This window comes from Crotalus tigris, unplaced genomic scaffold (genome assembly GCF_016545835.1).
Source record: "Crotalus tigris isolate CLP2741 ecotype Arizona unplaced genomic scaffold, ASM1654583v1 scf7180000017585.4430047, whole genome shotgun sequence".
Classification (NCBI taxonomy): domain Eukaryota; kingdom Metazoa; phylum Chordata; class Lepidosauria; order Squamata; family Viperidae; genus Crotalus; species Crotalus tigris.
The window spans coordinates 3,876,965-3,898,848 of record NW_024096493.1 but is presented as its reverse complement, the minus strand read 5'-3'; the positions used below and the strand labels follow the sequence as shown (position 1 = coordinate 3,898,848).

General features: G+C 39.0%; 2 protein-coding genes across 2 annotated transcripts in view; one reads left to right on the top strand and one right to left on the bottom strand.

Annotated features, from left to right (window-relative positions):
* Nucleotides 1-8,126: 8,126 nt before the first annotated feature.
* Nucleotides 8,127-19,297, top strand: LOC120316222 (cytochrome P450 1A1-like). The gene is made up of 7 exons (XM_039361562.1): nucleotides 8,127-8,285; nucleotides 10,046-10,874; nucleotides 12,068-12,191; nucleotides 14,003-14,092; nucleotides 14,451-14,571; nucleotides 15,055-15,141; nucleotides 17,556-19,297. Exons 2-7 carry the CDS (start codon nucleotides 10,059-10,061, stop codon nucleotides 17,836-17,838), a joined length of 1,521 nt encoding a protein of 506 aa, XP_039217496.1. The 5' UTR covers nucleotides 8,127-8,285; nucleotides 10,046-10,058; the 3' UTR covers nucleotides 17,839-19,297.
* The window catches only part of LOC120316228, a 62,122-nt gene continuing 52,969 nt past the window's right edge, over nucleotides 12,732-21,884 (bottom strand). Inside the window, exon 12 of the mRNA XM_039361574.1 lies at nucleotides 12,732-13,177. The gene's annotated coding sequence lies outside the window, so the exon portion shown is untranslated. The remainder of the gene's footprint in view (nucleotides 13,178-21,884) is intronic.

Below are 21,884 nucleotides of genomic sequence, written 5' to 3'. Positions count from 1 at the left end.
ATAATACAGAGAGGTCTTCAGCAATACATCTACAGCAGTCCATCTCTATCAAGTCATGGAAGGACACTGATGGCTAGCAGGCAGTGGGTTCTTTCATTTTAACACGACCCAAGTATTCATGTTTTCCCTAAAGAGAAGGAATACAGAATGCACGATTTACTGGTATTATGTGGCAGGTCAAAAATAGATCCATTTTTTTTCTTTTTTCCTATGTATATATTTTATTAATTTTTATAGGGTTAGGGTTTTTAAAAATAACATTCTTAATATTTAACAAACAGCATATTGTCTGGGTTCATGTATTTAAAAAACAGTAAGTAAGAATTAATTTCTGTTATCATAATCAATATGTTAGTTAATCGCTCCATAGTCTTCTTCTTACTAGTATATATTCAATGTTACATAGTACATATCGCATTCCTTTCTCTCTAATTCGTTTTTCTAGCCATTGATAAAAATTGTCCCATGTTCTAAAGTAAACTGAGTCTTCTTTCTCTTTTATCTTTAATGTCAATCTGTCCATTTCTGCACAATCTAAAATTTTCTTAATTAGTTCTTATGTAGAAACAAAATGAGAAAGAACAGCAATGACTTACACTTTGATCTATAGTGTTAGATGCAATTATGAAGGTAAATTTTGATTTATTGTGATCTTTATCTATATTGGGAAGGATAAACCCCTTTTGGGGACCAGTTAGAAGAATGGACAAGAAAGTTTCAGCTGAAATCAATGGAATATAACAATGCATATAAAGCAGTGCAATTAAAATATCAGTGATTAGGTGCAGAGACACATTTTAGTATATTTGTATCCAATTGTTTTTCTGAGAACTTAGAAAAGAGATGGAGGTTCACTTATTTTATCTTTACAACTTTGTGAGATAGATTGCACTAACAGAAAATGACTGGTCTTTTGAAACCTATGATTGAGTAGGACTTGATTATGGCTCTCAGTGCTTCAAACCCAGCATCTTAATCATAATCTATATTGCTATAGTAGCTACAATCAACATATATGAGATCAAAGTTTCATTTTTTTCAAGTTTTTTTTTCCATTAAACCCAAAAGAAAAATTTCTGGTTTCATCTTTATCAAGTAGGAGCTTCAACATGATTTTGTTCTTATTATCATCTAGATATTTCTAGTTTTACTCTGATTTCAGAGTATCAGCAGTAACTTCTGCAACCCAATTTTTTTATTTGCACACACAAGAAAGAGGAAGAGAACTTTCAAAAGATCACCATTAGAGCTATACAACTATGTTCTAATATTTATTTGATTAGCTATAACGAATTAAACATAACTATAGACCAAAGAAATGTCAACATCAGCAAAAACTATATAATAATTGAGAGAAAGAAAACATGTAAACAGCTGCATTTCACATACAACGTGAGTGAGGACCAAACATGAGTGAGTCAAGCCTAACGTAAGGTAACATCATGGCTGGTAAATTTCTAAATAAATACTGATAGAAGAAACAGAGATAAAGCAGTCAAGGAATTTAACAATAAATAAAAACACAGAGTCCCAGATATATCTAACCCAGATATATACATACATCCTATTCCACCCTACAGGGTGGCTATTTGTTTATTTAAGACAAGTGTTATGTGTGATAAATGAAATCCACACTCCAGATAGACATGGGCAATAATGCTATGATCAGAATAAAAATGGACTGATGAAAGAAAAAAATGAACTAAAGAAGCAGAATGGCAGGAAAAATGATTGTTCACCAATACCAAAATGGAATAGAAAAAGTTTTTTTTAACTGTAAAGTCAGTGAAAATATAACAAAGCAAAGCTGATAAAATTGCTCTTCTGGAAAAAAAAAAGAATATGTTACAGTAAAGTGCATCTCAAGTGCACCTCCTGGTGGCAAACAAAAGTGTTACAACTTTCAGGGTGATAATTTTTTTTGTGGACGGTAAGCAAGGGGACTTGCGGCTTTCCAGATGTTGCTCACTTACAGTTCCTAGAAATACCTGAGACTGCTGGGAACTGTAGTTCACCAACAGGTGACAATGGACATACCAGAACCACATATCAGTTATTTAAAATATAAAACTAATATTACTATAGTAGTCCCAGTCACAAAAACTCAAAGGCAAATTTGTCAGAGGCTTCAAATTCTGGGGCCCCATAATTTCCTAAAATGACTGTTATTGTCTAATAATAAAAATGGGCCAAAATAAAGGACTATTTTGGGATGAATTTTTGTATAATAGAGCAACTGAAGAAAACACAACAGAGCAAATCTGATAAAAATTACTATTCTAAATATTCTCTAGTAAAATATATATATTTAGGTTTAGGATTGAACAAGAAATAGATTGTTTACTTTTGATAATTAAATGCTCATTTGTTTATCAAGTAAAATAATGATGCAACTTTGCAGCTCTATAAAATATCACAATTTCACTGAAAAATAAACAACAAAACAATTAGATTTAAAATTATTTTTTTCCCCAATGAGTTTGTTTGTTTTGTGTATCATTCCTGAAATCTGATTTTTATTTTTCAGAGAGCCACTCATTTCTTATCTACACTTACTTTGGATCAAGATTTGTTGCTTCTACAGAGAGGATGAGAATTTGTTAAAACAAATAAAAGACCAAAGACGAACTCACATTAAAAGAATTTATGGTGTGTTAGTGGAATTGGATTCAGAAGCAGAATTAGTTAAAGATTGTATGGTTAAATGGGCACAAAATTTTGGTGAATCGGTTCCATTAGATACTTGGGAGATTATTTGGGTGAGGAATGTTAAATTTACACAAGCCCAAAATTTACGGGAAAACTTTTATAAAATGTTTTACAGATGGCACCTTGATCCACAAAAAATGTCTCGTATATATCCAAACTTGCAGCCTAAATGTTGGAGATGTGGTTGCTTGGATGCTACTTATTATCATATTTGGTGGTTATGTAAAAATATAAAAGCGTTTTGGATTAAGATATGGTGGAATATTCAAAGAATTTTTAAAAGAAGGATAAAATTTACTCCACAATTGTTTTTGTTGGGTATTGTTTCTGATTGTGATAGTAAAGAAACTATATTAATGTTTAATTACAGCGGCTAGGTTGTTAGTAGGGCAATGTTGGAAGAAGGAATCTTTGCCCACTTTGCAAGAATGGTTTTTTAAAGTTTCTTACTTAGCGGAGATGGCAAAGATTTCGGCTTTCTTGAAAGATCAATCGCAAGAGAAGTACTTTTTGGTATGGAAAAGATGGATAAATTTTATACAATATAAGTATGATATAAAAATATTATTTAGATTTTTGAATAATTTATATTTAAAGTTTAAGATATTTTTTTAGATATTCCTTTTCTTTTTTTAATTTTTTTTCTTTTTTCTTTTTTTTTCTTTTTTTTCTCTTTCTGCTTTCTAAATATTGGTGTTAAAGTTTTTCATAATTTGTTTAATTATTGTAACTAAATTTGTATATGGTTTATTTGTGTTTAAATTTTTTTCTTTTAAATTTTAACTAAGCCTGTATTCAGCTCTGGGAAGGTTGGGGGAGGGTTGGGGTGGGTTGGGAGGGTTTGGGGAAGGGAACTTTTCTGTAAAATTTTAAAAAATTTTCAATAAAAAAAAAGATTTGTTGCTTCTAGGCCTTAAACTCTAGAAAATTCTGTATTTGGTAATAGCTTGTCTGGGCAGAAACGGAGGAAATATTGATCCTGAACCAGCTTTGGGCGCATATCCCAAAGGTGCTTTTCCAAGAGGCAATTGGACTTTCTTGTTTTTCTTTGAAGACATTTCGCTTCTCATCCAAGAATCTTCTTCAGCTCTGACTGGATGGTGGGGGATGGAAGGATCCACCATCCAGTCAGAGCTGAAGAAGCTTCTTGGATGAGAAGCGAAACATCTTCAAAGAAAAACAAGAAAGTCCAGTTGCCTCTTGAAAAAGCACCTTTGGGGCAACCATGATCTGGATGACTGAGAATTTCCATAGACATTTTGGGCAGATAGGCCAAGAGAACTTTGCATGAAATACTGGAGACCCATTAGAACTTTGCTTGAACAAGACAGCTGCTGATTTATCTTGATGGAGCAGAACAAAGTAATGCCAGCAATCCATCTGTGCCTATGTAAGCCATCCAGTTGTGTTTTGGTCCTTGATCTCCCAAACTCTTAATTGCTTAGATAAGAACTCTGGCCCAACACCTTGGTAAGGCACCAGGTTTGGAAAGGCTGAGGTAGGTCATCATATTGAAAGTGTGCTAGAATCCAGCTGCATTGGCTCTGTTGTTTGGCTGGTATTTTATTTTATTTTATTTGTTCTATTTCATTTATTAAATTCCTACACCTAATTGATTCTGGGCAGTTTACAGCAACATAATAATAAAACCCTACATACAAGAATAAAAGCATAGCTTAAAACAGGATTAAACACAAGATAAAACTTACAAGTAAAAATAAATCAGTTAAAATTCAGGTCTAGGCGGTTAACACAGCAGCAGCAATCCCCAGGGCTCCATCCTACTTTTATACCCCCTTGCTAATTGACAAAGCCATGGCTCACCTCACCTCTGGTGGGGTAAGATATTCCCTAGGGTAGGGGCAGCAGCTAAGAAGGCCCCCCTTCTCTATCCTGCCAGTTGAAACTCCTGACCTAAGGAATGCACTGCATGCTTGACCAGATGGGATGGTCAAGTCTTTCCCAAGGACTGGGATATGCAGATGGGGATAATAATAATAATAATAATATAATAATAATAATAATAATGATGATGTTGGAAGGGACCTTGGAAGTCATCTAGTCCAACCCCCTGCTCAGGCAGGAAATCCTATACCAGTGATGGCGACCATTTTAGAGACCGAGTGCCCCAAAACTGGCCCACGCCCTGTTCCACCCCCTGCCCCGTCCTCACCCTGCCTGCCTGCAAGGCCACTCATCAACTCCAGGGCCCGTTGTATATTGCCCAGGCAGCCCAGCAGCGCCATGGTGGCCACGCCCTCTGCCTGCGCCCCGCAGCATCAACTATGCATGATGGGGCGTGAGGGCAGAGTTTTGTCTACGTTGCCTGGCTGCCATGTCCTTGGCTGTGCTGTTCTGTGTGGGCCACACTTGGGGGCAACTCTCCTCCAGGGGAGCTGCTGGTGAGGGGGTCGCGGGGGGAGGCAAGGCTGGGGCAACGGCACATGTGCCCACAGAGAGGGCTCCGAGTGCCACCTCTGGCACGCGTGCCATAGGTTCGCCACCACTGCCCTATACCATTTCGGACAAATGGCTGTCCAGTCTCTTCTTAAAAACTTCCAGTGTTGGATCATTCACCGCTTCTGGAGGCAGGTTGTTCCACTGGTTAATTGTTCTAACTGTCAGAAAGTTTCTCCTTAGTTTTAGGTTGCTTCTCTCCTTAATTAGTTTCCATCCGTTGCTTCCATCCGTTGCTTCTTCAAAGCCCTCAGGTGCTTTGGAGAATAACCTGACTCCCTCTTCTTTGTGGCAGCCCCTGAGATATTGGAACACTGCTATCATGTCCCCCCTTGTCCTTCTCTTCGTTAAACTAGACATACCCAATTCCAGCAACCGTTCCTCATATGTTTTAGCCTCCAGTCCCCTAATCATCTTTGTTGCTCTTCTCTGTACTCTGTACTCTTTCTAGAGTCTCAGCATTGTGGTGACCAAAACTGGATGCAGTATTCCAAGTGTGACCTTACGAAGGCATTGTAAAGTGGTATTAATACTTCACGTGATCTTGATTCTATCCCTCTGTTAATGCAGCCCAGCACTGAGTTGGCTTTTTTGGCAGCTGCAGCACACTGCTGGCTCATATTTAAGTGATTGTCCACTAGGACTCCGAGATCCCTCTTACAGTTACTACTATTGAACAAGGTACCTCCTATACTATATCTGTACATTTGGTTTTTCTTGCCTAAATATAGAACCTTACTTTTTTCACTATTGAATTTCATTTTGTTAGATAGTGCCCAATGCTCAAGTCTGTCCAAATCCTTCTGTATCCTAAGCCTGTCTTCTGGAGTGTTGGCTATTCCTGCCAGCTTGGTGTCATCCGCAAATTTGATGAGTTCCCCATCTATCCCCTCGTCCAAATTGTTGACGAAGATGTTGAAGAGCAATGGGCCTAGAACAGAGCCCTGGGGCACCCCACTACACACTTCCTTCCATGTAGAATATATATATATATATATATATATATATATATATATATATATATATATATATATATTCTAGTTGCAGAAAGAGTTGGTTATAAACTATAAAACATAGAAGTAATGGAGTTGGGGGAAATATCTATTTTTTAAAATGATACACCATAGGTATAGGACACCAAGGAACTGTCTAAAATGTATAAAGGTATTTCTAATCACTGCTGGAAATGTGAAAAACATAAAAAATCATTTTATTATGCATGGTGGACTTAGAAATATGACAGAGCCATGGTGGTGCAGTGGTTAGAATGCAGTATTGCAGGCTAAATCACTGCTCACTGCCAGGAGTTTGATTCTGACCCGCTCCAAGTTAATTTAGCCTTCCATCTTTCCAAAGTCGGTAAAATGAGGAGCCAGATTGTTGTGGGTCTAAACCGCTTAGAGAGGGCTATAAAGCACTATGAAGTGGTATATAAGTCTAAGATCTTCTTCTCCTCCTCCTCCTCCTCCTCCTCCTCCTTCCTCAATTTGAAATTGTAGTATATATGAATCAACATTAGGGGCAACAAAAATTATACAGATAGAAACCAGTATTTATATATTAGAAAAAAGAGCATGTAGTTATAACCAGGTATAGTGCCCTTTTGCTACTCTGCTTCCCAGATCACAGCTGGACTAGTAGGTCTTTCAAGGGGAAAGATGCTTTGATATTTCAGTTCCTTCCTACACAAGGATTTTTTTTTTCTTTTACAGCCAGCCTGACAAATTAATGTAGTGTGAAGTAAAAAATGTGAATATAATGTGTCTGCGCACAAGTGATGTATTTTAATTTCCTTTAATGTGGAATAAACAAAAAAAGATTTTTTGTTACTGCAGGGTTACAGCTAGTCAGAGGGAGACTAAGATTTTTGATCCTGGTTCTCAGGAGCGGAAGAGCAGGAGCCTTCAAACCACACTTGAAAGACCTAGAAATTACGGGAGAGCAGAAAAACCTTTAACCTGCAAAGAATCAACAAAGGAGGGGCAGGGGCAGTGGTGGGATTCAAACATGTGAACAACCGGTTCTTCATGTGGATGCTGCTTCCGGAAGTCCATTCTGGTTCTGGGCAACAAAAAATTAGCTACTAGTTCTGCTGAAGTGATGGGAACCAGCTGAATCCCACCACTGGACAGGGGGAAGCAATTTTGGGGGAAACTAGTCTTCGCTTTCTTGGTCACAAAACATTCTAGACTCAGTTTTGTATTGTCCATCTATATTTGTTGCTGGGTAGGATGGCAGCTGTGATGCAACACACGGTGGTGTTTGTACAGTCCCTTGTATGTGGTGTTTGCGCAGTGAAGGGAAAACTGGTTTAAACTCTGTCTATGAAGATTCAGGCCTCCAGGTCATGAATGTCACAAAGGTGCTATTCAAAAGGCAACTGGATTTTCTTCGTTTTAAACTCTGTGGTTAATTCAGGAATTCGCTTAGTTAAGGGCAAGAACTAAGCTATCACGTTTATTTTTTTCTTGCAGAAGGATGTCCTGAGATAGCATAATATTCTTTTCATCTGTTCAAATGAAACAGAAAATAGAGGGGGGGGGGGAAGGCTCCCGGTGCCTTCGCATTTTTTCCTCCACATAAGCATAAGTGATTTCAGGATGTTTCTGGACTTCCCCGTCTAACCTACGTACAGACCACGTGAAGCCTACCAGAAGACCTAGCCCATCATCCATCTCCACGCGCTCAGGAATACCATCATCCATCCCGGCAACCAATCCCAGCCTCATCTCTTCGACTGCTGCACAAGGATGGACTTTTCCCGGAGTCGGGCTGGGCCCAGTCAGCAATCACACTAATGCAGGGTTCTGCAACCTTGACAACTTGTGGACTTCAGCTCCTAGAATTCCTCAGTCAGCATAGCTGACTGGGAGTTGAAGTCCAAAGTCTTAAAGTTGTCAAGGTTGCAGAACCCTGCACTAACGGATGGGGACGGCAAAGCGACAGTCGACGGGGCGCCGGTGGGTCGTTTTGTGGCGGCGCCTGCAGAGTCCCACGCGGGAAGCGTCGCGCAAGGACAACGGGTCCTCGCCGCGGGGGCGAGAGAAGCGGGGCGATCGCGCAACCTCGAGAGAGGCAGCAATCGCAATCGGTGGCGGACCCGCTGCGTCTTGAGACGCGTGAGTGTGGGGATGGCGTCCTCGGGCAGGGCGGGCTCGGGGCTCTTCGGGGCCCGCGTGGGTTTTTTTTTTTTTTTCCTGGCTGGGTGCTTCTGCTCGGTGTCCCGCCAGGTTTTTGACTCCGGATTGAACCGTTCGTCGGTAGGAAAGGCAATCAAAAAGGGGACGGAGAAAGATTTATTTCGATAAATACGACCGAAAGGCGTTGGGGCCGGAGAGGGAGAATTTCTTTCACGCCTCGAGATTTGCAATTTGCCCAGATGATGGCAGGCGCACCAGTCTCCTTCCCTTCTTCCAAGTTTCAAACGTTCAGTTTTTGGCAGAAGGGATAGTTGGGCTTCCTTTGATTCGCCTTTTATCAGGAGGATGAAAAAAGGACTAGGTAGAGCTTTCTTTTTGTTACCTGAGAAAGATTGAGCTACGAACTTGTGGAAGGGCTGGAACTGGAAGAAGTCTTCTGGACGAGGACCAGCTACACGCATTCTAAGTTCTAGCACTGTTTCATTTTAAAATCGTGTTTTGGAAAATATATTGACCTCAGAGATAATTGGAAATTGAGTTATGGTAACCAGATTTTTTTCTCTCTCTTTGGTTTGAAACCAAACTTATCCAACTTAGCTTCTTCAGTCCTTAGAGATATGTTGTGCCTACATGTAATAGTAATGAAAGTAATGAAGTTTGGTTTTGCAATAATAAAAAAAAAAATTGGAAGAAAGGAAAACAAAACTCATGTCCTGTTCTGATGTGCAGTCAAGAAATATTTGTAATGGCAATAGCTTGAGTCATGCTTAAAAATGCATCTTTTTCTCTCTTGAATTTAATCTTGCGAATATTGATAGTGCACAGCGAATGCAAAGTCATTTGAAAATGATGTATTTGTTTCACTTTCAAACATGCCCCCCCTCAAAATTTAATATAAGCATGGTTTATAAAAATGGCTAACTTTATTTCCATTCTTTCATATTTAGCATGACAGGAAAACATTTTGGTGGATGTAAATTCTACAAGTTCCATCTTTCATCTCTTTTTAGAAGGGAGATTTCCTGCTGCTTGTATATGAGATGGAAATTTAAATGATTGTTTATGTTGTGAAGTTTTTTGCAAGCAGGACATTGTCCAGAATTCTTCTGTCTGAAAACCACTCCTGATCCTTTTCCCAGAAAAAAAAGCTAAAAATATCTTTCAGGAATTTTGTTTCAGAGGAAAGGAATGATGCCAATAAACAGTTGTAGTTTTAGAGGCACAAACATTTAAAAATTTAAAGCTTGGATAAATTCAAAGTACGCCATTTGTGCAAGCAGTTCTTGTAGAAGTTGCAGTTCATAGTCTTCAAGACACCTTGAAAATGCAGATTAAATTGAAATCCAATTGCAAGTTGTGTTTTAGTTGCAAAAATAAAATAAAATAAAATTACTCTATGTTTCCCTTCAAATAGTTGCTGTATGTTCTCTTTTTGCCATTACTGAAACTTTGTAATGTTTAGGTAGACACCTTTGATTAATTCTTCTTGACGTTAATGTCCTTCTACCTTGTTTGCCTATCCTGGTCAAAATTTTGTTTTGCAAGGAGTTAACCTTGCTTGCCCTCTAATGTCAAATGTTGAGTTGCCACATTGGACTAAGTGTTTTTTTTATTGTGGATTTAATGTAAGCTATAAAACCATCCACTGTGGTTTTCAACATTACTTGCAGGCTCCCATAACTTGTGCAAAACCAGAATTAAGCAATGGCTTATTCAATTCCTGGCATTTTCCTTTGCAGATTCTTTCTGAAAATGAGTTTTGCAATTGAGCAAGTTTCCTTTTCATGGGCGATGATTGCTTTATGTACTGTGGTGTCAATATTCATTTATGTACGAATGTTAACAAAGAACAAGCAACCATTCCCACCAGGACCTTGGTCACTTCCTATTTTGGGGAATCTTCTCCAGCTTGGAGATCATCCTTACATTTTCTTCAATCAGATGAAGAAGAAATATGGAGATGTGTTTCAGATACAGCTTGGAATGGTTCCTGTTGTGGTTGTTAATGGCCTGGATGCTGTCAGACACGTCCTGCTGAGAGATGGAGAAAGTTTTGCTGGCCGACCCGATATGCACACTTTTTCTTTTTTTGCCAATGGCGAGAGCTTATCATTTTCGGTGAAGTTTGGAGAGAGTTGGAAGCTGCAGAAGAAGGTTGCTGCCAAGGCATTAAGGTCACTGGCCAGATCTGAAGCCAAGTCCTCCACCTGCTCTTGTCTTCTGGAAGAGCATGTTTGCGCTGAGGCATCAGAACTGGTGAAGACCTTTTTAGACCTCTCCAAAAAAGGGAGCTTTGATCCCGTTGCGGTGACAACCTGTACTGTGGCTAATGTGGTCTGTGCCCTCTGTTTTGGCAAGAGGTACAGCCACAGTGATGAAGAATTTCTGAGTGTGATCCAAATAAGTCACGATCTTATAAAAGCCTCGGGTGTCTTCAATCCAGCTGACTTCATACCGTGCCTTCGTTATCTTCCACTTCCCGCTGCAAAGATTGCTCGCGCGTTTTATGGAAAGTTCAATAACTTTGTGGCAAAACATGTGGAAGACCATTATGTCACTTATGATAAGGTAAACATTTAACAGTGGGAACCGAAAGAGTTCTGTATTGCTTATACTTCCACCATATGTTTAGAGATTCTACAGGTAGTCCTTGCATACCGAAAATAAGACTGGGTCTTATTTTATTTTTATTTTTTGCCTCCAAAAGAGGCACCAGGTCTTATTTTCGGGGTAGGCCTTACCTCACGTCCAGCATTGACAGCCTCACCCAGCTGGTACACGTCTTCTGGGGCCGAAGTTCTGCAGCTGCATTCGGGTCTGCATTTTGCAATCAGGCCTTTCCAAAAGGCCTAAGCAGCCAAGTACGGAGCTATGGATTCAATACATTGCTCAGTTCTTGGCTGCACAGGCCTTCCGGAAAGCCCTATGCCTGAGAAATGCAGGCCTGGCTGCAGAAGAGGCCTCAGAAGAAGAAGTGGGCCGGCAAGGAAAGGCCTGGCTACAAGATAAGTGGGTGTGGGGCAGGTAGACAGCTTTACACCCCCGCCCTAGCCTGATTTTTAGGTGTTTGCCTCGCCCCAAAACTAGGACTTATTTTTGGGATAGGGCTTATATTAGCCCCCCTCCAAATCAAGCTAGGGCTTATTGTTGGTGTAGGCCTTACTTTCGGGGAAACGTGGTAGCTACAGTAATTGAGACACGCAACTCTGTTGCTAGGCAATGCAATCACAAAGTGCAATGTCATGTGACTGCAGTGTCTTATGATGGAAATTGTGGTTGCCATCATTAACCAAATCCTGTGTCCTGTTGATTTCTCTGTTGACTTTGCTTGTCAGAAACCAGTAGTGAAGGCTGCAAATGGTGATCATAGGATCATGGGATCATTGTAATTGCAACCTAGTCTCCAGTGCCCAAATAGTGATATGTGACTATGAGGACACTGTAATGGCTGCAACTACAAGGACCGGTCATAAATCTCCTTGTTTAGTGCTGTTGTCAGTAAGCAAGAACTATTTCTATGTTCTTAGCTTGCTTTTTCTTAGCCTGCAACTCTTCATGGCTCTTGATTAATTTATATATATATATATATTTCCCAAAAGAATTTCTCTTAGTACATTCTAAAGGCCTACACTTGGCTTACAGGAAAAATAAAGTAAATTATCTCAATATAGAATTAAACAAATTACAGCTTACAGAGTAGAGTGTACAGCGTGAAATCCTTAGATGAAAATAGCATCCTATATTTTGTTTGCTTCCTTTAGAATGTTCTCAGAGACATCACTGATGCCTTAATTAATGTTAGCAATGAAAAAAAAGCGGATGAGAAAATTGTAACCTTATCAAATGAAAAAATATTAATTACTGTCAATGACATCTTTGGAGCTGGTAAGTATTATTTTTCCCCCCAATCTTTAAGTGAAGCTGTCTTTTGGTGTGGTCCTTTTTTTGACAGAGAAGATGTGAAAGAATTATAAGAGGGACACACACACCCCTTCCCAAATTCTTGTTGCTAGGTTTAGCAATCAACAGAGCAACAATTTCAGAGTGGTGAAACTCAAAAGAAGAATGGTTGACATCAGTCTGTCTCTGTAGCAACCTCTAGTCTGATTTGTGTGTCTGAATCTTATATGAAGTTATAATGAATGGATATAATACAGGTAGTCCTCAACTTACAACAGTTCATTTAGTGACCGTTCAAAGTTACAGCGGCATTGAAAAAGTGACTTATGACCATTGTTCACATGACACTTGGCGCATCCCCATTGTCACATGATCAAAATTCAGATACTTGGCAACTGGTTCATATTTATGATGGCTGCAGTGTCCTGGGGTCATGTGATCACTTTTTGTGAACTTCTGACAAGCCAATGGGGAAGCCAGATTCACTTAACAGCCATGTTACTGACTTAACAACTGCAATGATTCACTTAACAATTGTGGCTAGAAAGGTCATAAAATGGGGCAAAACTTACTTAACAAATGTCTCACTTAACAACATAAATTTTGGGCTCAATTGCAGTCGTAAGTCGAGGTCTACTTGTACAGTACTGGGATTGCAACTGAACATGGCCTAACTCACTTCAAAATGTGATTGGCTTGTGGTTACAGACATTCCTGGAGGAAGTGGATTATCTGGATTCTTTTCAGTTAGGTTTCAGATTGGGACCCAGCAGAAAGACAGCATTAGTTACACTTGATGTGCTATCATCTTTGTCTTCCTTGATGTAACAACATGGTATCATTCTTGGCAGGTTGCAGGGAGTGGGAATGGAGGGCACAGTTTTATGGTGTTCTTTTTTCTCCATGGTTGATTCGAATTAGCATTGGTTGTAGGGAAGAAGTTGAGCCAAAGGCTTCTAATTTTCAAGGATCTGTAGAGGAATGCAGAAGTATTCTTGTCAGAGGAATGCAAGAGTTGTTAATGTACAGGTGCTGATCATTACCTGTAAAGCCAAGGGACCTGTCTACATAGCATATGAACTAGGTGTCTGAAGACTACCCTGTCCCCTCTAATGTCTTCCTGCAATGCTTATTCCAATTGTGTAGATTAACAGCAGGTCCATTCAATTAAGTTGTGTTAACTAGTGGATCACAGATGACAGACATTGTCAGGAGAGACAGAGGGACCTGCCCTTTGAAATAATATCCCCTGCAAAGATCCCCATGGCTCCCACCTTGTTCATCTTTAAATGCTCTTTTTAAAAAGGCCTTCTTGCAGGCTTTGGGTTAAGGGTGGGATGCTAGAAATTGTGAGCCATGTAAGTTTTGCTACTTGAATGATCAGTGTTTTTATTTCTATGATTGTTTTGTTTTAATTTTGCAGTACCACCCAAGTTCATGGACAGACCTGGAAATTCAAGAATGAATGAATGATAGTATTCATTTATTTGTATGATTTCTAGGCAATTTTTATTAATACACAGTCCCATCTTGAAATATTGACTGTTAGCTAAACTGCAAAAGTGAGCTATCAAAAATAATAGACTTCTGATTTGGGAACATCAGTTACATACAGAATCTGTCTTCCAGGTTTTTAGATACTTATTTAATTGCTTTATTTATTTGTATCCACTTTATTATTTTTACAAATAAATCAAGACAGCGAACATATCCAACACAATGTACATTTCAGTTATAAGCTTCAGTGCCCAGGTTTCAGATACTTAAGTTCTAACGTTGCTTCATTTCTTTTCCAGGTTTTGCTACACTCTCACCGTGTTTGCAATGGATATTTCTGTACCTGATAAACAACCCAGAAATTCAGATGAAAATTCAAGAAGAAATTGGTAACGCTTTCGTGTTATTTAAAATAAATAGAATATATCATGCTGTGAAACTTTAGTTTACTAGACTACCATTAAATGAATTTCCACTTCAGTCGAGCAAACGTTTGGAGCAATTTCAGTTTGTGTAAAGATGCAAATAATAGTTCCATTTGTGTAATGATCTCAATTTGCAAATGATATAACTTGCAACATACAACTTGGATCAATCACTACAATTACATACTCAGATTTAATAGGAATAATGGCCGCCCCTTTTGTCCAACTGGAACATCAAATTGAGTTCTGTTGTAATATGAAGATTGAAGACTGCTGTTATGAAATAGTTTGTGTTAAATAAGTTCTGTTTTATTCTTTGAAGATGGAAAGATTGGGTTAAGGCCTCCAAAGTTTGAAGACCGGAAAGACTTGCATTATACAGAAGCTTTCATCAATGAAGTCTTCAGGCACAGCTCTTTTATTCCATTCACCATTCCTCACTGGTGAGAAGGAGAATTGAGGAACGGGTTTGTTTACATTGTAGGCAGCTTCTGCTAGTAGTACTGTAATTTGATTTTCTGTGTGGCATTGACACAAAAATCCCCTATAACGTGAGATTTCATATTGTTAAAGAAAGGGAAAGAGATGTTAGATGAACTGTTTTTGCTATTATTGAATTTCCACAGAATGCAATAACCATGGCAAGAAGAGAAAGGATGCTGCCATTTGTATTTCAATTTATAAAATGAAATATTAATTATTTAATTACATTTATATGCTATCCATGTCACTGTTACAGAGACTGAGTAACTTACAATATGATAAAAAAACTAGAAAGGGTTAAGACCGTACCTCCAGTAGAAAAATACATATCTTTCTACATTTATGCAAGGATATTTTGTTCAGGTGTTTGAAAACATTGTGGAATAATGTTAAAGGATTGTGCTAATCCAGGATTAAATACTGTTGTTTTTAATATTTTCTAGTACTACCAAAGATACTGTTCTCAATGGGTATTATATCCCACAAAATACCTGTATCTTCGTTAATATGTATCAAGTTAATCATGATGAGTAAGTATTAGAAGAAGATAATGATGATAATAAATAATAATAAATAATAGCAATAATGATATTAGACTTGTTACTGTGTTTTTCCCCCTTATATTACTATTGTAGCTTACAAACCTATTGAGAGCCAGTTTGGTCCAGTGAAAATACCAGGCTAGAAACTAGGAGACTGTAAGGTCTAATCCTGCATAGTCATGAAAACTGGCTAGATGACTTTGGCCCAGTCATTCACCCTCAGCCCACAATATCAGACTCAGACAATACGCTGGTCAACCAACTCCTGTGGCAACCAAAGGGATCAACGCTTTAATTCAGGGGTCTTCAAACTTGGCCCTTATGACTTGTGGACTTCAACTCCCAGAATTCTTCAGCCAGCATGCCTGGCTGAGGAATTCTGGGAGTTGAAGTCCACAAGTCATAAAAGGGCCAAGTTTGAAGACCACTGCTTTAATTGATTTTGAGGGGGGAAAAGGATCCTATACTTGCAGGAAATAACTTTATTTAAACAATTATGAGGACTTAATGACCCACTTTTAGCTACTTCCTGAACTTCATGTATGGACATTCTGATAATAATAGTCATAACATGTTGTTGTTAATTGTTAATTGCGAAGTTGTGTCCGACCCATCGCGACCCCATGGACAACGTTCCTCCAGGTCTTCCTGTCCTCTACCATCTTCTGGAGTCCATTTAAGTTCTCACCTACTGCTTCAGTGACTCCATCCAGCCATCTCATTCTCTGTCGTCCCATTCTTCTATTGCCCTCAATCTTTCCCAGCATTAGGCCCTTCTCCAGTGAGTCCTTCCTTCTCCTTAGGTGGCCAAAGTATTTGAGTTTCAACTTCAGGATCTGGCCTTCTAAAGAGCAGTCGGGGTTGATCTCTTCTAGGACTGACCGGTTTGAACGCCTTGCAGTCCAAGGGACTCGCAGGAGTCTTCTCCATCACCATAGTTCAAAGGCCTCAATTCTTTTGCGCTCAGCCTTTTTTATGGTCCAACTTTCACAGCCATACATTGCAACTGGGAAAACCATGGCCTGGACTATACGCACTTTTGTTGGCAGGGTGATGTCTCTGCTTTTTAGTATGCTGTCTAGATTTGCCATAGCTTTCCTCCCCAGGAGCAAGCGTCTTTTAATTTCTTGGCTGCAGTCCCCATCAGAGGTGATCTTTGAGCCCAGAAAAATAACATATCCCAAGGGCAATACATCTGGTGCCTCTGTGGATGGTTGTACAGATATTTGTTAAATTTCAGATGATGGCACTTGCCATTTTGCTCAGTAAATTGCAATGCATATTTTTCTCCACAACCTCACAACTTCTTCACAGAAATCAAATTCACCCCACTTTAAAGCATACCAAATGTATTTTCTCAGTTGGTTCTGTAACCCATTGGAGTACAGACACATTCATCTTTTGAAGCTCCTTTATGCAATTCTTTCGAAAACATTTATTTTCCTGCAGGATCCAATATCTCTTTTCCCCATGAGAAAGAAATTGTAGGGAGGAAAACTCTGGACATCTCAAGCTCTGCAAATAGAAAGTCATGTTCAAAGGCTTTTAGATGACCCTTGAGGTTGTGGCTAGATGATTCTCATTCAGTTCTGTGATGGTTGATTTTTAGAGGCTATTTAGATCACCCTTCCCCCAAGCTTCAAGTGTTAGGCATTAAGTTAGGAAGCGTGGATTTAGGTATTAGAGTTTTGCCTGTGTCTCCTTGGTAGTAATGCTGTTTGGTTCTTCTAGCACAGTGTTTCTCAACCTTGACAATTTTAAGGCATGTGGACTTCAACTCCCAGAATTCCACAGCCAGCATTGCTGGCTGTGGAATTCTGGGAGTTGAAGTCCACATGCCTTAAAATTGTCAAGGTTGAGAAACACTGTCCTAGCAAGACTTTTCATTTTCACTATTGATGAACATACAAGATGACATTATATAGATGCCACCGTTGTGTACCTGAGTTGCAATACAAATTCATAAGTCACAGCATTATGACATAGTCTTGCACATTTTAATCATTTCCCTTCTGATAGACAGCTACGAGGGTGCTGCTTTTCTTTTTTTTCAGATAACAATAAAGTGATGTGGATGTCTGGTAGATTTAATTTTTGAAATGAATTGAAATATACTGTAAATGCCGGCGTATAAGGCGACTTCCGCAAGCGCTGAAATCGGCGCCAAAGACGGGGGTCGTCTTATACGCCGAGTCGTCTTATACGCCGGAAATACTGGTAGTTTCCAGCGTACAAGACGACATTCTAGGAATGTGGCCCGGCTATAAAGACGGGGGTCGTCTTATACGCCGGGTCGCCTTGTACGCCGGCATTTACGGTACTGGTGGCTATGTGAACCCTTTTCATTTTTATCTTATTTTAGTTTTCTCCTTTTTATTTCTACCCTTGTTTATTTCTTCCAGAAACCTGTGGGTAGACCCTGATGTATTTAAACCACAGAGATTTTTGAATGAAAATGGTGAACTCAACAAGAACTTGGTTGAAAAAGTTCTGATCTTTGGAATGGGGCTCCGAAAGTGTTTGGGAGAAGAAGTAGCTCATAATGAGATCTTCATTATCCTCACTACTATCTTGCAGCAGCTGAGACTGGAGAAACCTCTTGAAGATCAGCTAGATATAACGCCAGTATACGGACTGTCTATGACACCTAAGCCCTATAGAATTTGTGTGTCACAGCGTACTTGACTTGAAGAAGAGTGTGAGGAAGAAACAGCTTTCTTTCATCACCAAATGATTGTGTGAAATAATGTAATGCAAAGCTGCTATTTCCAAATTACATTTTTTCCAAACGTGCTGGACATCAACATCCATCTCTCTAATAGAAACAAGTTCCCAATATGTCTGAAGGAAATCAACTTCAAAAAGGTTTAGGATTTTATAGAATATTTGTATGGCGCATGGTGTTACTTATGAATAATTTCCTTTATTCTTTACCTATAGACAGAAACTTGCCAGACTAAAGTAAGATTTACTCTGGCAATAGCTAGGATGTAGCTTTTTAACCCTCTTTTTGCTTTCCAAACTTTCCAAGCTCTGCTGCCTCTTTGCCCTCTGGAAAGCAGCCTTTGGAGATCCAGATTACATTCCAGCACAGTAATGGACTGGATGAGGATCAATATACTGAGACTCATTGCAGACAAGATGAAGATATTGATTGTGGTGGTAGATTTGAATGGTTTCCTGCAGTCCTGGAATGGTCTATAGTTTCTTGAAATGAACAAGTTCATAGTTTAGGGCTGTTCCTAGATCCATTATTTTCATTAGACATCCAGGTGGTCTTGGTGGCTCAAGAGTGCTTTTTATTCCTCTGTGGTTGGTTTACCAACTGTGACTTTACGAGGACAAATACAGCCTCAGAACAGTTATTCACACCCTTGGGTAACTTCTGAGTGGATTATTTCAATGTATTGGAAATGAATCCGTCTTTGAAAATGGTCTAAGAACTTCAGATAGTTCAAAATAGAGTAACTGGATTGCACATTGGGATTCGCTGATAAAAACATGTTAGTTCTTCACCATCTACACTTGCTGCTGGTCCATTTCTGACTCAGCTCAAAGTTCTGGCCTTGATCTTTAAAGCTCCTCACAGTTTAGGACCAGATGACCAAAGAGGTACCTTTCCAGACCTTGAGCTTATCTAATGAAACCCTCTTCCAGATCCCCTTCCCAAAAGAAGTGAGAAGAGGAAGAGCTTTTTCTGTAGTGTTGCTCCATTAATGCAATTCCTCCCCAGAGACCTTGACTCTCTCCCACAATCCACATTAGCATTGTTCAGCATCTGACAAAGACTTGTTAATTGGTTTTCACTTTTATTGTACTTATAGTTTAGTCCATATCGTTTCAAATGACTGACTGCAGCTTTCTATCTTTATAGTTTGCATTTTATTTGATTTTATTGTATGTGTTTTTATTCAAATAATGTTGTAGCATACTTTATTGTAGTATACTTTATATTTTATGTAGCATACTTTACTGCCCAGAAAGCTTCAGCTAGTGGGGTGGTTTAAAAAGTGTAATAAATAAATAAAAATACATATCAGGCATGGCAAGCTGTTTCCATCAGCCAATAATCATAACCAATTTTTTAAAATGGCCATTCTGTATTGGATGTACCTAACTTTGAAATAAAGTATTTTCAAGTATGTTTCTCTGTTCTGAATGAATCCATTTAGCACATCAAGATACTCTGTGCTATCTGTGTACCCACAACTATTTTTACTGCTTGTTTGACCCTTTTAGAGCTATAGGTGTGAGTGTATTAGATCGCTGAAATCAGAGGCTTCCACAGGATCTGATGCTTTCGATATTGGCACAACCTTTTCTACAGATGTTTCTGCTTGCAACCACATGGTTTAGTTTTGGAATCAGGAGTTGAGGCTTCATTACAGAGCATATGAGCATATGTTCATTACAGAGCATATGAAATAGGTGGAGAAGCTGAGCAGCTGCCTTTATACTATGAAGGAGAACTCAGAAGTAGTAGAAAAGGTAGTTCTTAATAGCATTCATTTAAAATATGTCACTTTTTTTTTTAGAAACTTTAACCAGACTAACAGATATCAAGGAATCAGTGGGCTAACTGCAATAAGTGAATCTTTTGCATGTTTTGTAATGGCATATCTCCCATTGCAAATCAAAATGATTGCCAGTGTGCTACTTGCAAGGCAGGGCATCTTATAACATAATGTAATTTTAAGAAGCTATCTGTCTAAACAATTAAAGTGAAGAGGATGTCCACGTAGCAGATATACAGCATAGTCCTGTGTACATTGACTTGAAAGTTCATAAAATCTAGTGGACTTTATTTCCCAGTCAGTATGTCATAGGTTTGGGGCTGAGATCTGTCAAGGAGGAGCAGGTAAGAGACACAATCCTACAAAGTCTTAAGAAGAAACAAAATATAAACATAAAAGCTAGATGCTGGTCTTATGCTGAAGCAAAGTAGAACATGACAAAATGGCCAAATTCATTCCTGGTCAGTTTTGTCTGGCTATTGAAAAAACAGGTCTAAGCCAACATTTGAGCCAACATTCACCTTAAAAAATCTGAAGCTCAGGAGCTGGTAGGAAAGTTGACAAATGAAGGTTTTCCCCAATGGGAAAGTAAAGCTACAAAAGCTTAAAAGCAACTTCGACTTTGCTCTTCAATTGGATATTCATTAACTCAGTTTCCAGTGCTGTTCCAGAGTTGGCATCACAGGTTCAAAGGCTTCCAAACTAACACAATTGAAGTATCCATAGCCATGGTGATGAATTGGTCAATCTTCTTTTCAAGTTTCTTATTTTTCCTCCTACCTTATGCCGTTTTCAAATCAGATTTTTTTTCATTGTAGGTTTACATGAAAACATTTTGGCATACTTTCCTAATGCAAATTTCAGCTTACAGAGCAGTATGAAATAAGTCCAGTATAAAGCAAACAAGCTGAAGTGGGTAAGCATGCAAATATTTTCCAATGCAAAAGCCAGTTTGAGATGAGGAATGATTCACAGTTGTTAGCAATCCAGATTGAATCCAATAAAAAATCCCAAATGACTGATGTTGGAGAAGGGAGGAATGAATCAAACTAATTTAACTTTAAAGTGGTGGATCATGATTATGCCTGGAATATATGAGATTTATGTAGGATATACAGAAGTGCAGAGAGACTGGAAGACTAAAATTCCAGTAGAAGCGTGCAAAGTCAGCGACATTGGGAAAACCTTCTTGAGATACAGTTTGACAAATCCCCCTTAAATAATTATTAGTATCTACTTCCATGCATTGTATACATAAATTCCGTTGGATATAAAAAGTGTAGATACAAACAATTACCACTATTATCACCAGCATCCAAGAATATGCACAGGAAAATGGTGCAGACTACCAATAAAGAGTGAAGGCTAAAAAGAAAAATTATTGTAGAAAAATATCTTTTTATTTGAGGATATCTGCTTATCTGGCATAGTGGTTAGAATGCAGTATTGCAGGTTAACTCTGCTGACTGCCAGAGGTTTGATCTACATTGGCTCAAGGTTGACTCAGCCTTCAATCCTTCCGAGATTTCTTAAGCTACCTTCATAAATTCCACTCTGGATTCCAGTGGTTGATAAAGGGGCTCATGCTCAATCTGGACCTTGGGCACCACAAGATTTCCCCCCTCCCATGTTCGTTGCCCTTTCAATCCATGTAGAGAAGGCCAGCATCACTGGTTACTTCTTCATGGATCAATGGACCATGTCTGACTTTCAGGCATTGTTCCATTATTAGTAGTTCTCATGACTTTCTGTTGCTTTCCCAGATGGCACACATGGATGCCGTCAGTTCTCCTCTTCCCATATATTCTTGGCATTACAAAAACCTTGCATGTTTGCATCATTGCTCTGATAATTATTGTAAAGCCAGAGGCATCAGCTTGTTCTTTCACTCCTACATTCCTCTTTAGGCCCATGGGAATTTGGTAGCAAGGAACAACTAGCTTCATAGAAATAAAATAGCAACGCTCTTATTTTCTAAAACTTTAAAATGTGTGTGTGTGTGTGAGAGAGAGAGAGAGAGAGAGAGGGAGAGGGAGAGGGAGAGGGAGAGGGAGAGGGAGGGAGGGAGGGAGGGAGAGAGAGAGAGAGAGAGAGAGAGAGATGCAGCACTTGTGAAAGGAGAGGGGAAGCATGCTTCACCTAGCCTGGGCAAAAACTGAAGGGAGAAGATGTTTTGAGTGGATTATGAGCTTTCAGGATTGAGAATTGGCTATTGAT

Coding starts and splice junctions, on each gene's coding strand:
- LOC120316222 (XM_039361562.1), top strand. CDS start 10,059: ATGAGTTTTGCAATTGAGCAAGTTTCCTTTTCATGGGCGATGATTGCT. Junction 12,192..14,002: donor CAATGACATCTTTGGAGCTG/GTAAGTATTATT, acceptor TTTCTTTTCCAG/GTTTTGCTACACTCTCACCG. Junction 14,093..14,450: donor GAAAATTCAAGAAGAAATTG/GTAACGCTTTCG, acceptor TATTCTTTGAAG/ATGGAAAGATTGGGTTAAGG.